The 18,434-nt window shown below is 32.6% G+C and overlaps 1 protein-coding gene across 1 annotated transcript in view; it reads right to left on the bottom strand.

Moving 5' to 3' along the window:
- The window catches only part of LOC128997651 (multiple C2 and transmembrane domain-containing protein-like), a 166,586-nt gene extending 149,061 nt beyond the window's left edge, over positions 1–17,525 (bottom strand). The window contains exon 1 of the mRNA XM_054423290.1: positions 17,445–17,525. Within this exon, the coding sequence (XP_054279265.1) occupies positions 17,445–17,487 (43 nt within the window). The 5' untranslated portion in view covers positions 17,488–17,525. The remainder of the gene's footprint in view (positions 1–17,444) is intronic.
- Positions 17,526–18,434: the final 909 nt, after the last annotated feature.

Here is an 18,434-nt window from a genome sequence, read left to right as displayed (position 1 = left end):
GTCGTAAATCACATTACTGTTTAATTCGTGATTTTGATAGGTTAATGCTACGGTCTACGAAACAAGACCACAAGAAGTATTTTTGCAAGTTTTGTTTACAACATTTTTACACCAAAGATAAATTAGAATGTCATATAACATATTGTAAGAACTTTGATGCACAAAGAGTGGAAATGTCTAAACAAGATACATTACAATTTAAAAATTATAAATATCAACTTAAAGCCCCATTTGTGATTTATGCTGATTTTGAGTGCTTTATAAACTCCAATATACATATTCCATCGGGATTTGCATTTGTCGTAGTAAAAGATTCTAAGATTATTTCTGAAGAGTTATATAGTGGTGCAAATGTTATGGATGTGTTTTTTGAAAGATTATTTGAGACTTATGATTTTATTAAAAGTCAAATGGCGATATATATTCCCCTTGTAATGACTCCTGAGCAAGAGGCATCTTTCCAAAACTCAACACATTGTCATATTTGTGAAAAGCCTCTATATTTTGATAGGGTACGAGAACATTGTCATTCAAATGGCCAATACCGTGGAGCTGCCCACAATGATTGTAATTTAAACTATAAAGTAACAAAGAAAATACCAGTATTCTTCCATAACTTGAAAAATTACGATGGACATTTAATAATGCAACACTTGGGAAAATATAATCGTAAATTAAATTGCATAGCCAAAGATATGGAAAAGTACATTTCATTCTCTGTTGATGATTTAGTATTTTTAGATTCCTATAACTTTCTGTCCCTTCCATTATACAAATTAGCTTCCAATTTAAATACATTTAGATTTATAGACAATCCACTACTACAACGCAAAGGTGTATTTCCCTATGAATATATGACAGGACCAGATAAGTTTGCAGAGTCTCTACCTCCAATTGAAAAATTTTACAGTACTTTAACTAAAGAACATATCCCTCCCATCGAATATGAACATGCAAAACATATCTGGACCCATTTTAATATACATAATTTACAAGAATATCATGATTTATATCTTAAAACAGATGTATTGCTACTGGCTGATGTGTTTGAGACATTTAGAGACCTGTGTTTAAAGGATTACAAACTTGACCCCGTACACATGTATTCACTTCCAGGACTAACATGGGAAGCCTGTCTTAGAATGACTGGCATAAAATTACAATTATTTCAAGATATTGACATGCATTTGTTCATAGAAAGTGCAATCAGAGGAGGAGTCAGTATGATTTCCACACGTTACGCTAAAGCCAATAATAGATATATGGGTGAACATTATGACCCCAAACAAGAGAGTGTGTATTTAGTATATTTAGATTGTAACTCGCTATACTCCACAGCTATGTGTGAGACACTACCCGTGGATGGATTTCGTTGGACGAATGAGATAGACTACAAAATATACAAAAACAATCAAAATGATGAGTTTGGATACATTTTAGAAGTTGATTTAAAATATGATAAAAGCTTACATGATTTACATAATGACTATCCATTAGCACCTGAGAAAATGAATGGCAAATTAATACCTAATTTAAATGACAAAACTAAATATATTTTACATTATAAAGCATTACAAAAATATGAAGAATTGGGTTTGATTGTTACAAAATACCATAGAATTTTAAAATTTAGACAGTCTAAATGGCTTGCGCCCTATATTAATTTTAATATTGAAAAACGCAAATGTGCTAAAAATGATTTTGAAAAAGACTTTTACAAATTGTTAAATAATAGTCTCTTTGGTCGAACAATTATGAACCAACGCAAGTTTCGTGATATATATCTCAAGGATGAGTCACTATTAACTAAATATGTCACTAATCCAAGGTTCGACTGTAGCAAAAAGTTCGATAACAATTTACATGCTATACATTTAAATAAATTAGTTGTAAAGTTTAATAAGCCGATATATTTAGGAATGACCATTTTAGATATCAGTAAAGTAATAATGTATGATTTCCACTATAATTATATGTCAAAATTTAAGAACAAAAGATTTCTTATGACAGATACAGATTCTTTAATGTATTCTATAGTTACAGAGGACTTTTACAAGGAAATAGAATGTGACTTGCACTTTTTTGATACCTCTGGATATAGTAAAGACCATTTCTTATACTCTGATAAAAATAAAAAAGTCACTGGCAAGTTTAAAGACGAATTAGATGGTCATATTATGTATGAATATTGTGGTTTAAGACCAAAGTTATATTCTTATATTCCTCTAAAATGGTTGTATGAAGAAGACAAGCAAGCTTTAGAGGTCAAAAAAGCTAAAGGAGCTGATGGTGCTACAGTTAAACATCTCCTCAGACATCAACATTATTTAAACTGTCTTGCAACTGGGCAAGATTATTATGAGAATGTGACAAGAATTAAATCTACAAATCATCATCTTCAAACCTTAACTATGAATAAGAAAGTACTATCGTTTGACGATGACAAGAGGTTTATTCTGGAAGATGGCATCAATACTCTTGCGCTTGGTCATTATAAAATTGATCAAACATAAATCTATATTTGCCATTATTCTTTGACCTTTCTTTGTCTATTACAAAAAAGCCATATTTAGTTTTATCCCAACATTGATGACAGAGATTTCTAAATTGGTTAAATGAAAAGTCATTACCAACATGATTGTTATATACATGTTTTAAATTTAAATCATCTTGTTTAAATAATATTAGGAAATTTACATTATCACGTAAATGTTTATGTACTTTGCTGTAAGATTGACACAAGTAAAAACAGGTAATATTTTTATGTCGACCCATTGAAAAAAATTGTGTAATATTTTGACTATTTATGTCATCAAATACAACAACTGACTGTGATTTTACATCATTTGGTGTGATTTCACAGTCAGTAAACGTGTGTAATTTCACTTCATCACACAAACTAAATATTTCAATTATTTTTTTATATTTTTCTTGTTCTAAAGATTTAGATATTAAATATAAGTTTGTAAATTTTAATCCTTCCTTTTTCACAATTAAATTGTAAATTACAACCGTCTTCCCACTTCCACTTGGACCACAAATAACACATCGAATATTGGTAGGAAATAGACCCAACTTCTTTGGTATATTTTCCTTAGTATGTACTATTTTAAATTTATGTTTTTGTTGAATAAAAGACATTTTTTATATAATAAAAATGGTGAAAAATAATAAGAAAACATGTAAAAAGGGCAAAGGTTTATTCTTAAAGCCTTACAGGGGTCGAGGGTTATTGAATACTCTTATAAATAATCTTCCATTTCCACTTCACATACCATCATATCGGTACTGTGGACCTGGAACGAATATACGTCAAAATTTAGCCAAAAATGTACCTCCAAAAAATAAGCTAGACTCTTATTGTAAAGAGCATGACATATTCTACATGAATAATCCCGATACCGCTGCTCGGAACAAAGCAGACATGAGATTAGCAGACTTAGCTTGGACTAGAGTAACGGCAAATGACGCAAATCTTGCTGAAAGAGCTGCAGCTTATGCGGTGACAAATTTGATGAAGGCAAAAGCAAAAATGGGAATGGGATTAAAATTTAATAAAAAAGATGGACAACTACCAGCTGTTAGAGGCCGCAAAAGACGTGCCTCACTTCCGGGGGGTGTACCTAAAAAACGAGCTAAAAAATCTAACACCAAAAGTAAAAGAGTGCGGAATAGTTAATTTAGACAGTTCATCTGGCACACATTGGACAGCATATCGTAAAAATAAAGATATTGTAATTTATTTTGACCCATTTGGAATCCAACCTCCAAAAGAAGTAATTAAATATTTTGAGGGACATAAAATATTCTATACAACCGATCAAATACAAGATTTAAATAGTTCTATTTGTGGAATTTTATGTTTATCATTCATAAAAAATTTTTGTTTATAAAAATGGATTCATTTACTATAACATTTTCGGGTACAGAGCCAGAGCTAAAGTCAGTGTTCTTTCCTCCCATAGAATTAAATGATGATTATGTAATTGGATTAGTAGATTTTCAAAGTTATAATTCTATATTTAATGTAAAAAAACCACTTAATACTTTAACATATTACAAAGTAGAGAAAAAAACATTACCAAAGGGAGAGATCTTAGTTGATGATTTAAACCAGTTATTAGATGGTAAACTTAAAGTTATAATACATAAGAATGGAGAAGCATTAATTAATACTAAAGTCAAACTTTTATTCAAAGGGCTTATTCCAAAATTAAATCAACTTAAAGGCAACAAATTAACCATTGAAGAAGGTGATGATGTTTTCTATTATGACCACAAAGCTCCAGTTACAATAGAAATTTCTGAAGGAACATATGAGGTGGTTGAGCTTGCAAAGGAAATTCAAAAGCAAATCCCAGACTTTTTCCTTACAGCTAATAATAAAACTATGAAAGCGACATTACTTTCTAGCCACGTGTTTGATTTTACAAAACCATGTTTAGGGTCTGTTTTATTGGGATTTAAAGGTGTTTCTACTCCTGGTGTTCAGTTTGAATCTACAAATAAAATAAACATTAATAATGTAAATGTGATTAGAGTAAAATGTAATATTGCAAACGGGTCCTATTTAAACGGAAACAAATCACACACCATACATAGCTTTTATCCAGAAGCTCCTCCTGGCTACAAAATTATTGAAGTTCCAAGAAATATTATATATTTTCCTGTAAATAAGAGAAGTTTAGATGTTGTCAGTATTACATTTGCCGATCAGCATGACAAGGCAATTGACTTTAATGGAGAAGAAACTACAATTACTTGTCATATAAAAAAGATATGAGAATTTATAAGAATTTATCTATAAGTGTACAAAATGCTAGGTTCCTACGATCAATAGGACTAAAGTTAAAATTTTCTATTAATAAAAATGGAAGATTTTCTAGACGTTACAGGGAAATCCCAATTCGACGATAGTGTGGTTAAAATTACAAATCACTCCTATGTTCCCCACAACACTTTGGCAATAAATAATTCCGATGAAATTCGAATATGTATTAATAATCAAGATTTGCTAACTCTCCCGTGTAGGAGTTATCTGTATATTAAGGGAGAAATTGAAAATCATGATAAAGGTCATTTTATAAATAATGCATTTGCATTCTTATTTGATGAAATTAGATATGAAGTCGCAGGTAAAGAAATAGACATTGTAAGAAACCCAGGAATTTCTAGTCTTATGAAAATATTGAGCTCTTACAATAAAACTACTAAATTGTCAAATGTGGCATTTGATTCTGACACGAATTTAAAAGAGTTCCATAAAAGTGGCAAGTTTAGTACTTGTTTGCCATTAGAACTGTTAATGGGTGTATTTGAGGATTTTAATAAGGTATTAGTAAATGTCAAACAAGAATTGGTGTTAAAAAGATCCAAAAATGATTTGAATTGTATATTAACAACCACTAGTGCTCCAGCCAGTGGTACTGCTGATATGATTCCTAAAATTACACTTAACTCAATTCAATGGGTGATGCCACATGTAATACCATCAGATGGGGAGAAGTTACAATTACAAAAGATGTTACTGCAAAATAAAAATTTGCAAATTGCATTTAGAAGCTTAGAGTTGCATGAACTTCCATCATATCCCAATACTACAAGACATACATGGTCAGTAAAGACATCTTCAAGTTTGGAGAAGCCTAGGTATATTATATTTGGTTTCCAAACAGCTAGGGATAATAGTGCACGAAAAAGAACTGATGAATTTGATCACTGTAAGTTAAAAAATCTCAAAGTATTTCTAAACTCTGAATATTATCCTTATAGTGATTTAAATCTCGACTTTGAAAATGGAGATGTCTCTAAAGCTTATGAGATGTTTATGAGGTTTAGAGAGACTTACTATAATACTATCCCAGATCCTATGATTAGTAGGGCTGAGTTTATGAAGAAATATCCACTAATTGTAATAGACTGTTCTAGACAGAACGAAACAGTGAAGGAAGGAATTGTTGATATTAAATTAGAGATTGAAACTGCAGAAAATGTGCCAGCAAATACATCTGCATATTGTTTGATAATACATGATAAAGTGTTTGAGTACAATCCTTTGTCAAATGAGATAAATAAAATGTAAATAAAAGATGAAAAACATTCAACAAGAATTGGTTGACTCTGCAAATCAAATACGAGAGAAATATAGAGCTTTAAAACGTGGCAAGTTTCTAGAGGCTGAAGAGAGGTTCCAAACATTCCAACCTTTAATAGAGCCATTACAAGAATTAAAAAAAATCGCCAAAACAGAGAGGCCTCGAATGGAGATTCTCCCAATGACTCCATCTAGAATACCAATAATACCAAGATTACAACCATTACAACAATCTACTCCACAGAAATTAGATTTTGGTCTTTTAGCATCAGACTATTTAGGAAATTACCTCAGTAAAAGTAGTATGACAGACACTACATATGGTATTAGACGAGAAGCAAATAAATTTTTTATTGGAAATAAGGAAGTTGATATTGCCAATGATGATGTTACAATTGCAAATAAAACCTACAAGGGGACAAAAGGTTTGTGGCAATTGTTAACTTTAAAAGAACCTGAGGATTATACTCCGGCTGATTTGCAAAATTATAAAGAAATTTTGGAAGCTACAAATGGACATTTAAAGAGTTACAAAGATGGTGCACCAATTTCAAGTAATAGACATACTAAATATCTTAATATAATTAAACCTCTTTTTAAATCTGTTGGTGAAGGTTTGAGACAAGTGACTGGTAAGAAAATAGACTATATTTATTGGGATGATCCTAATGAGCTTGTAGATAGGTTAAGACTTCTTTGGCTAAGTCGCCAAGCCGGTAACTCAGGAGTGGATAATGAAATAGATTCCATTATTGAGGAATTGAGAGAAAGTGGAATTATTTATTAAATAAAAATATGTTTATAGATAAATTTTATCGTTTATATAATCCATATAATAAGCCTGCAGAACCCAGGGCTAGTAGTGAACCTACTTTAAATTTACAAGACGATAGTTGGAATGGTTTAAACCGTAAACTTGGTAATGTTAAAGATGGGGAGTTTGTAGATGATGTATCAACTTTGGGACAGACATTAACTAGAAAAGGTGATGTCTTCTTACAAGGTAAAACTAAATATGAGTTTTTAGAATCCAAGAATAAAAATTGGAATGCTAAAAAACGGAAAATTACTAATGTGGAAAAGGGTGAAAGTTTAGATGATGTGCCCACTTTACAACAGACTTTAATACGAACAGCTGGTGGTACATTTGTACAAGACAATAATAATTATGAATTTTTAGAATCAGAGAATGGTATTTGGAATGCTAAGAAACGGAAAATTACTAATGTGGAAAAGGGTGAAAGTTTAGATGATGTGCCCACTTTACAACAGACTTTAATACGAAAAGAAGATGGTAAATTTGTACAAGACAATAATAATTATGAATTTTTAGAATCAGAGAATGGTGTTTGGAATGCGAAGAAACAGAAAATTAGTAATTTGATGGAAGGTACAGATAGTAAAGATGCTGTGAATGTTTCACAAGTTCCAAAAATGGAAGCAGGCTATTGGAGTTTTAATAGTAAAAGGTTAGTACGTGTTAAACCTGCCATTGATGACACTGACTGTGTTATAAAAGAACAGACTATAACTTTTGATAAAAAAGAAAAATGTTGGGATGCCAAAAAACAATTCATAAGAAATCTACCAGAGGGGGAACATTTGGATGATATTTGTCTAATGTCACAATCTATGCATTATGATGGATCAAAATTTGTATATGGAGAAAAAAAATTTAATTTGATGGAATATAATCCTGATTTATTAGTTGCTGACCCCACATCTTTGAGTGGATTTAAGTATATAGATAATAGACCATATATACCAGAAAACTATGTATTTAAAAGAATGGAAGATAATCTATTGATTGGGGCTAATGGTGATGTATTTAGAGTTACAGGAAAGGATGATGTTATAAAAAATGAATGAAATTGCATACGAACTTCATAAACCTGCAAGAAAGAATTTCATTAGAAGGTCTTTCAAAGTATTAGGTATAAATGAAACCGTACAAATAGATTTAATTGATATGCAAAACTATGCTAGAGAAAATTCTGGCAATAAATATATTTTAACTTTAATAGATACATTTTCTAAAAAAGCTTATGCTGCTCCACTAAAGAATAAGACAGGGTTAGTGGTTACAGAAGCCATTAAAACCATTCTACCAAAGGGGGTTAAAAACATTCAATCTGACAATGGAAAAGAATTTTTTAATCAATATTTTAGCAAACTAATGAAAAAATTAAATATTAATCACTATCACACATTTTCTACAACTAAGGCTGCAATTGTGGAGAGGTTTCAGAGAACTTTAAAGAATTGGTTATATAGGGAATTTAGTGCTCAGGGGAGTTATAAATGGTTGGATTTACTTCCAAAGTTAATTCGAAAATATAATAATAAAGTGCATAGATCTATAGGAATGAAGCCTAACCAAGTAAATGTTAAGAATAGTAAATATGTACATGAGAGGTTGACTTCTAAAGTAGAGCAAGTTAAAAAGCCAAGATATAAGGTAGGTGATAGCGTAAGGATTTCCAAGTATAAACATGTTTTTAGTAAAGGTTATACTCCAAATTGGACAGGGGAACTATTTACAATAGCAGAAGTTAAGAATACAAAGCCTGTGACTTATATCTTGAAAGATGAAAATGGCAATATAATCAGGGGAGGCTTCTATACAGAGGAGTTGTTAAAGACCAAGTATAAGGACATGTATTTGGTAGAGAAGATAATTAGGAAAAAAGGTGATTCGTTGTATGTCAAATGGCTTGGATTCCCAAGTAGCCAGAACTCATGGATTTCCACTAAGGATGTCCAAGGGAGCACGTCATAAGCCAAACGCACAAACCTCACATGATTTTGAAAATATACATGGGAATGGATGTGGATTTGAAATTTTAATAGAGTTTGAACATTTATATAGGCTTGTATTGGACGAGATCCAGGTCTTTTAAAAAAGTGGCCAAAAAATGAGCCATATTCCAGACGTAATTTTTAGTATTAACAAAAGTAGAAAATTTATATAGGGGTGTATAGGTCGAGAGCTGGGTCTTTGAAAAAAGTGGCCAAAAAAAGCTCTTCCATTTTTTTCTCATTTTTCCCCTATAAAAAGTGCCCTAAAAGTGCCTCTAAAACGCCGAAAGTGGGGTCATATTGTCCTATTATATCTACTTCACAAACATACATCCATACATACATCCATACATACATCCATACATCCAAACTTTCTCATTTATAATATTAGTAGGATATAGATAAGATAATCATATAAATGAATATGTGTTACAACTAACATACTGTACACATGTTACATTAGTAACGTATATGTTTCATTAGTATTCAATGTGTAATAACGTTGCAAGACAGGTTACGTTGCCATGCCACACTGCCACAGATAGTTATACCGAGAATTGTGTATAATATATTCCCTATGAATGTAATACAATGCACAATAACAGTTAATATTACAAGTTTGGCAACTGTACTAGTAATTTAAAAGTAACCTTAGTGAATAATCTATTTGTGTTCTGTTATAGAAGTACAATTTAACGTCTAATGAAAACCCTGAAATTTATGGTTGTATTGTTGTTTTAACAGTAGGATACTCAATGTTAGAGATGGTCTAATGGTAGAAGCACGTCCCATGTTAATTATTTTAAATTTTAAATTCATTTGTTGTGCTTATTCTTGAGTCTACTATAATTTATAAAGGGATTCTGCACATCTACAGACAAATATATTTCTAACAGTATAACATTTCTAACAAATATATTTTTTCCCTGCGATGGACACGAGCTGAGAAAAAAGGTTTTAAAGAAACATGCTTGCTATTAACATATAGATACTCCTAAGGTTATCATGGGAAACTCCAGAGCCACTGGGGCGGAGCCCGAAAGGATTTTTGAGATAAGAATGCGCCCACATGTTAATCGGGAATGTGAACCGAATCGGGAATCACACCGAATTTCAGCCCAATCCGACCAGTATTTTTTGCGTTAATTGTCAATAACATCCATACATCCAAACTTTCTCACTTATAGTAGGATGATACATTTGAACTAAACTATTCTCCTACATCAATCACGGATTGAATACCAACAATAACATAACACAACAACAACATACAACAACAACAATAACATGTAAAATTGACACAGTTAAATTGTAACTTTAATTTTCTTACATTTTGCTCTGAAACTAAATTGTGTAGAAAATTAACATTACATTATAAACGAAACATACAAAACCGTTTGCAGTGTTGACAGGCAAAGAGAAATATTAAACCGAAACATGCAACCAGGCCGCGGCTACACATCGTTGTCAAGTGTGGAACAAACGAAACTAATTTGCGGTGGAATTTCATACACTCCGGGAGTTGTATTACAGAACTAGTTTTATATCAGCTTTGCTCACTTTTTAATGATGAAAATGCATTACTCATGTATAAAATGGTCACTATTATGATCCTGTGAATCATCACCATATGTAAGCTTAATTAAACAATTTACATTAAGTTAAATTATTTGCTTATTTATTTATATGTTAATGTTAATTAGCATATTTAGTTTTTTGTCATAGGTACCTAAAATATCACCAAATAGCTTAAAAGGTTAAAAATCAACTACAAATAATGTAAGCGAATAGTAGCCTATATGACACAACGGTACTGCAGTAATGTGTTCTCTTCTTCTCTTACGCAGTTGTTAATGCAATTTGGGGTTAGCAATACAAAAAACGATAGATTATTATACTTCTATAGTTTTCACAAAGCAAATTTATGATTGTCTACGTTCTGACTCGCTTTAGCTTGATTGTTATTGATTTACTTTTTTAGCGGCACAACATTGAGCATATTTTAGATTTAGAGTTTTGGACATAAATATTTTGAAATTGTATTGAAGTATCAGTATACCATCGTGTCGTAAGCATGGTGTTATCGTCGGGAAACACACGAAATGTCTCACATTACATTACATATAAATGAACAAAACATGTACCTTGAAGAGTTTCACTTTCCCGGTAGCGATGATGTTATCTCAAGAACAGTTAAGTTAGATGTTTTCGATTCACAGTGGTTTTAACTGTACGTTTTAAGTAGTTAGTTGTCCTTCAACACAGAATAAGAGGAACAATCCCTTGAAAATAGTTTACTTGACTAAGGAAATTCGTTAAAAAAAATATATTTACCAGTAGTGTACCGGTACTTAAGTTTATATAAGTGTATACAACAAAAGATTGCGTAGTCAAACTGGCTTTTGGAAAAGTGGAAAACAATTTCAAAGATATATTTACTATGTTTGATACAGTCCTAGATTCATATTCTAGTGGAAAAAACTAGGCCTATATATTTTGGAACTTTTCGTCATATATTTTGAGTGCATTATGACAAAATTTAAATTCACAAAATAAAAAAAAACGCATTCACTGTATTATACAAACTTCTTAGCTGCAGAAACTTGTACATAATCATTAGTAACATAATTATTCAAAAACGTAATTCCCTCAATCGTGAAATTTCTTTATTTTCACAACAACCATATTCCTACTCTTTAGGTCAATCCACGAATTAAATGTGCTAAATACAATCAAATTCTATGTACACACGTTATAACATGGGGCTAAATATTGACTCAAGGTAGGCCTATATGATTAACATTTTTAAATCTATAAAATGCAATCAATTCAAATATCGTTTCCACTCCTATCAACACACTAATATGCGAAAGCCCTACCTTTGTTAACGAACTCCATTGTTTCTTTTGGTGAAATACCATAAAAATACCTATTTCAATGGTCTTGATTTATTCACAATGAAATTATACTCAAAGTAATCATATTTGTATATATTTAGGGAACCGTTTTTACGCTAAATTGTGAGCTATAAGTATCCACAATTAACAGACTGTGCTTTCTATATTGCAATTATTATCAACTGCAACACAAATTTTGTATTTTAAACTCAATATTACAGAATTAGTCCCTCGAGGAAAGCCAGTGTATTGTATAATTCATTGTCTTATCTGTTAAAAATCATACTAACAAATTGCTGATATAACTAGGACAATAACAAATCTACTTGATTCACATGGCTTACCTTCAAGTTTTATAGTATATACAGTGTATTTTCATGAACACGAACGAACAAAAATGCACAACATGGATTTAAGGTGATGGCAAGTTACAACGCTGGAGACCGTCAGAAAAACACGTCAAGTTGTCACAAGAAAATCCGCCAGACTGTGACAAGGCATTGTTGTCATTAACAGCTGTTTACACGAATAAAACAGCTGACTGACGACAGAACTGTTCCAAACATAATCATTAATTAATTATTCTGAATGTGTTCCGTGGTATCACAATTATTATATTGTTGCCTTTAACATTTCAACATCATGTTGAACATGACATCGGGTTTTGTTTTGTTGATTTAAAATAAAAGCATCGTTACGGATTAATTATTAAAATAGCAGCGAAATCGCCAACACATATTTTACTATTTCATGACCTGCGTTAATTGATAGTGCTAGACGAAATTATAATACAGAATCGTTTTATTACTTAATTGTCGTGACAGGGCACTCCATAAACAGGGTGTCCCGTAAGTACAAAGAATTCAGGAATAGGTTTATTGGGTCTAAATAAAACGAAAATCAAGCTTTTGTTAGCGAGATATCCACCATTCGTGTTTGTTTGAGATTTTTATCTCAAGAACTATTAATGAAATCTAAGGTATCTATCCCTGTATTTTATTTGTTGTTAGGTTTCAATTAGCATGGCTAAAGCTATGTTTTCCTATGTCTGGAATATGTTACATAGATGTGGCAAAACAATATGAATGACTAATCAAACTACAAACATTAATATTACCTTTCAACAATTTGTTGTTGTTTAAACCGGTGGATTAATGTATAAAAAGCTATGTAAACACTTTAATCACAGACAATATAATACTGTAATAAATTGTCTGTGCTTTAATTGTATTGAACTCGCCCTCTCACACTGAAATCCAAAACACTAGGGCTATTAGCAAAATACCCAATTACCATCGTAGTCATTCAATATTTTTTTAAGAACACATTTTTTACTATCAATACAAAATACTGCAACAATCTGTATTTAAGTTATCAATAAATATTATAAATCGATGGAAAGATCGAAGATGAATTGCAAAAATTAGAAATGTATCAAAACAGTTAGTTATTCATGTTCTGTTTCTGTCAATGAAGTGAGGCTGCGTACCAAAAATAGTAACGTTAAATAGTAACTAGAACAAGTTTTGGACTATTACTAAAAAAAACATTGATAAATATCTAAGTTAACGAACTTAGGATAAAAATATTAAACAACTGCATTTAGTATACGTTACCATTCTCAAAATATGAATGATATCTCACCAATTAACAAATCAATTTCTTATACGATCTCATTAACAATATCCAATTATCTGCCAAAACACTAATTTTCCAAACTACCTTGTAAAGGTATAAACCCCGAAGTGTTTCACTTTCCCACTCCGTAGTCAACTCTGAACCAGTTGTAGCGGATTTTGCGACAAACTGTTACCGGAATCGTAAACTTTATAGGAGACATTTGCATTCTAGCTTGGGAAAGTCTCGACCAGCGACCAACTGTCAATCACCGGATGATAAAATGGTAATAGTATATTACGTCACAAGGCTGAGAAATAGGTGTTTACGCGTGATAGTTTGGATTTCATGCGACAAAATCGCCTTCCAGCTTGAGTCCCGTACGTTATTTTTCGCTAAACTTCCACCAAAAGGCATACAGGATAAATTAAAGGCTGTTAAATCACAGCCTATTTAATCACAACACAGTTATACATACATCATTTAACACATGTTAACAGAATTTTCAATCTATTATAGGTAACATTTTATATCTATCGAATATTCATTGTAAAATTGAAATTTATAAATCTATCAAGTATCCTCATATAAATCCCTAAGTACCCATGAACTTTTGAGAAAACTAAAAGTCACACCCCCAAAAACAATATACTAAAAGTTCGTCATGACGAAAACTCTTGCGAAAAACTATCCATTATTTCATAAATTGTCCTTTAAGGTAGTAATTCATTTCTAAAGGGAACTTTCCATATTCCTAATGTTAAAAATATCTCAGCTGTACTTATTGTTATTTGTTATTCTTTCAATTTATTACCTTATTAAAATCAGGTGTGAATATTTGTTTCTACTACTGTATTCTTTTTTACCTTAACTTAACCAATCAATAGTTTTATTAATACTCATGAAGTCAAACGGGGTGAAGCCCGTGGGTAACAGTTAGTTTATTGTACAGCTCAATTAGCTGTTTTACATGATAATCAGTAAAAACATAGAATATGTTTAGGTTAATCTAGGAAATGATTTTTAACCATACTATGATACGTCGTTTGACTTATTTCTGGAACATTCTACTATTTGCTCAAAACCACATAAATTCTTACTCAACCACACATTAACGATCACCGTTATGAACAACATAATTCTGTCGTTGAATCATGCAATGAATGTAAATGTGAGTTCGGAAACTTCGGTGTGTAAGACAAAGGAATATAAACCAGTGTTGGTCTCGTTTACGTATACATTAATACACATTGTTGTAAACTGTAGGTGAAATGTGGGCTCGTTTTGTAAGTAAGAGTTGTTAAGTGGTTTCAAGCTATAAAAGAAAACAATTTTCCTTTGAATATTTTCAAATGTTCCAAAATGAGTTATCTGTCTTTTAACTATTACACCACCTAGGAATGTTTTGTCAATGTTTTTACTTTGTTGACGCTAAAAAAAATAATTTGTTATAGAAGCGTAAAATCCTCAAGTTATAAAAACTAGCATGAAATTAATTTTCATTAAAAAAATATGGAACTCGAAATACTAAATATTACATCACCCATTTAGTGATTTATGTATATAGAAATTTGAAAACATTATTACGTATTCATGTAACGAAAATGTTAAACAAGTAAATATACCTATTCGTCATATTCCAGCACAACTATACAAATGTTACTGTTTTTCTCAACTGCCAATTAAAAGTAATAACCAGCAATTACTGATGGAACTCATTTTGCGGGTTAATTACTGTGCTAAAGCTTAAAACAAGAATAATTAACCAAACGATCGCCAGGTTTTATTCAACACTTTCATGTGGGGTGATTAATAAAATTCAATCCAATAACCAATTATACGTTATTTTCTCGAATACGTACTAAATTTTATATTACATAGGTCAATTTGCAATTAAAGCTTACTACATTGATCTAATTATTTAATGTTTTATTGAGTCAACGTAAATGGTTATATTATCATTGATTATTGGATTTTCATCTATCCAAGACAGAATAGTAATTTATGTGTATATTTTAACTTAATTACGAAGACTGTGAGTGTAGAGTCATGTCATTATACTAAGGGAGGGTTTTATCCATGGTAAAATGCAGTGATTGTTCTGTGTATCTTTGTTACTGAAGATCAGCTGTTTCTGTAGTCTATGATCAATGGAAATCCCAATGATTAAAGACCGTGACCGTCATCAATGTCATACAGATACAATCTAACACTATCTGAATATAGACACCACTCACTAACACAGGTATATGAGTGGTTCATAAACTGTGTGTTTGTGTTAATACTCCCAGCGCAGGAAACCTGCAGACTAAGCAGATTTCAATTTGCCTGATTTTATTATCACTTTTAAAATTCCTTAAATATGTCAGATTCATTTCCTAACCAAGTAACATTAGGTTAAACGAGTACATAGGTTTCCTGCTTCAGGGAACTTAAAAAGGTATGTTTTTGGTTCAACAGAATAGCAACCCTATTTCTGGAAAATTCACTACAAGTCACTAAAATTCCTGCAGTTTCGGCAAAAAATAATATAAAGTTGGTTCAAAGTAAGTTATACAGTTTTCTGACTGCGGTTAAGCATATTTCTTCACTCACCATTAGCAAAGGATCTCCGGGAAGTATTTATCCCATCCAAGATTTCCCCAGATGCATTTAAATCTCGCGTGTGGTTTATTTAATGTCGAGTGTGTTTCTTAAGATCCGACGTGTTTCTTTGTGTGTTTTTTTTTTCCTCAGAAAAATTTTAACAACCTAAAGATACATCAGTCATCAGTGTAAATGAACTAAACTGTTTTAAAATCTGTATTGATCAGTTTGGTAATCAAAACAGCAGTAAATTCATTTCCAAAGTATTATTTGCCGATACGTTCAAATGAAAGTATGATTGTGTACTCATCAATATAATATCAATTTCGTATTGTTTGTCGATTAACCTGTATTACTTGGAATACATTTGCGTTGGTACGTGAATTATTTTAGCAATATCCATTAACCATTAGTTATTGATTCTATCCATTGTTTATTAATTACCCACTAAATTACCTACATTCTATGAACAGTTTGAATTCATCTATGAAAATGTTTTTAAACTAGAATTCAACAGCATTTCCTGATTAAAACAACAATGTTTTCTGGTCGATTGTTGTACGTTTGTAGAAACAAATCAAAATTAGTAATTAATTAATATTCATAGAACTATCAATGAGATTTAATGGTTTTAGCAAATTTCCCTAAAGTAGCTATTACCGTAGGTGGCACGGTAAGACCTAGGCCTGGGACCGATTTACTTTTCCATTTTGATGTGTCCCCAGATGCCTAAGACACTATTCGTTCAATTTTATATATGTAAATATATTATATAGGCCAATTGGAAAAATTAAATAAATAACAAATCAACGACGTCATTATTTTAGAATGTTTACATTAACTCTGTTATTATAAAACTGCAATGTTCAATATCAACAGATTTCCATTCAGTTTCAGTATAAAACGGAAATATTTATTGGAGGCATGTACAACAAATAAGCGAAGTTATTATTAAAATGGTAATTAAAATGTAAACACACATTGGGAAACAGGAATTGAATGGAAATTTATATGAGCTCAACCGGCGTAAAGGTCAGTACATGTATTTTAGACAACTACACCCCTTTTTACATTTCAAAATCAAACGTGACAGACGGGCATTAACACTGTACACATGTCGTATAGAAATTGTCTGGGTACCCCTAAAAATTCTCTCCATAAAATCTGAAGGCGGTTGTTCTATACGAAGCGGGTTCAATTCTGTCCTCTGTGCCATTTGTTATTGGGCTATTAGTTAAAAATGCTTTCTAACCAAATGTCAACGTTAGATGGTAGATACGTGACAATAGCGTTTGAGACACATTCGAAACATACAATTTTCCGAGTTAGAAACAACCAGAGTCTGCAATGTACATAAATCACATACATTTCTCATGACAGCGACCCCTACATTTCAGCACACTATTTCAACCCTCTTCCCTTACATCTAACCTCCAGAATCCCCTGTTTACCGTATTTATTGCGTTTCTCCGTCGGCGGAGTGGTGGAGGCCATCCCGCATCCAGCACATGACACCCGCACGCGCACACACGTTCACCCGCGCAGCTAGCCACGTACTGACTGACGTGGGTGGGGAGAGTCTAGGGTGTGGGTGTGGGTGTGGGGGCCGAGCATGCGCCACGGCACGACCCACAGATGAATGGTATAGTACGTCGACATACTCGCCGGGTCAAGTCGAGGTAACACCTGTGATATCTGGGTGTTACCAGTTGTCCGACATGGGGGAGCGAGATGGTCTAGCGGTTAGAGCGCGGGACTTGGGTCCTCGACGTCCCGGGTTCAAATCCCGCCAAGTCACCAATCTTTTTTAGGGAGAGGTGGGAAAATGCATTTATGCACACAGGTTGCTAGCCTGTAGTGTGGGACTCCAACGGGCTTAAGGCCCAGAGACTACCCACTAAAAACCTCCTCTACTCTTCGGACACTAGCCTGGGAACACTTGTCGCACTTCATCAGAACTAGGCCGAGTTTGCCTACGCCCGAGGGGCTTACGCCGTGTCTAGCCGTTTATTTCTTATCAAATCTAGACTATGTTCCGATCTAGATCATTCTTTTTAGCTTGAAGGACATTCCGGACAAAGTGCGACCAGCAGTCCCAGTTGTCCTCACCCTTCAGCAAGGTCTCACAGATCGATTCAATCGACAGCACCCCAAGATGTTGAATGGCCTCCTGGCGAAGCATATCCCATTGTGGACAGTGGAAAAAAGTGTGTTCCGCGTCGTCGGGAATGCATGGGCAGTAAATGCAGTCAGGTGAATTCGTTTTGGCCATCAAGTGCAGGTACGACTGAAAATAGCCGTGACCTGACAAGAACTGCGTGAGGTAATAGTCAACCTCACCGTGCCGCCGTTCTACCCACGGTTGGACCTGCCTGATGAGTCTGGCAGTCCAACGTCCTCGAGTCTCCCTTTCCCAGCTTTCTTGCCACATCTGAAAAGTG

The sequence above is a fragment of the Macrosteles quadrilineatus genome, unplaced genomic scaffold (assembly GCF_028750875.1).
Source record: "Macrosteles quadrilineatus isolate MER2022 unplaced genomic scaffold, UCM_ALF_1.0 Scaffold_6__1_contigs__length_79288215, whole genome shotgun sequence".
Classification (NCBI taxonomy): Eukaryota; Metazoa; Arthropoda; class Insecta; order Hemiptera; family Cicadellidae; genus Macrosteles; species Macrosteles quadrilineatus.
The sequence above is the reverse complement of the archived record's forward strand: the minus strand, read 5'-3'. Positions and strand labels throughout refer to the sequence as shown.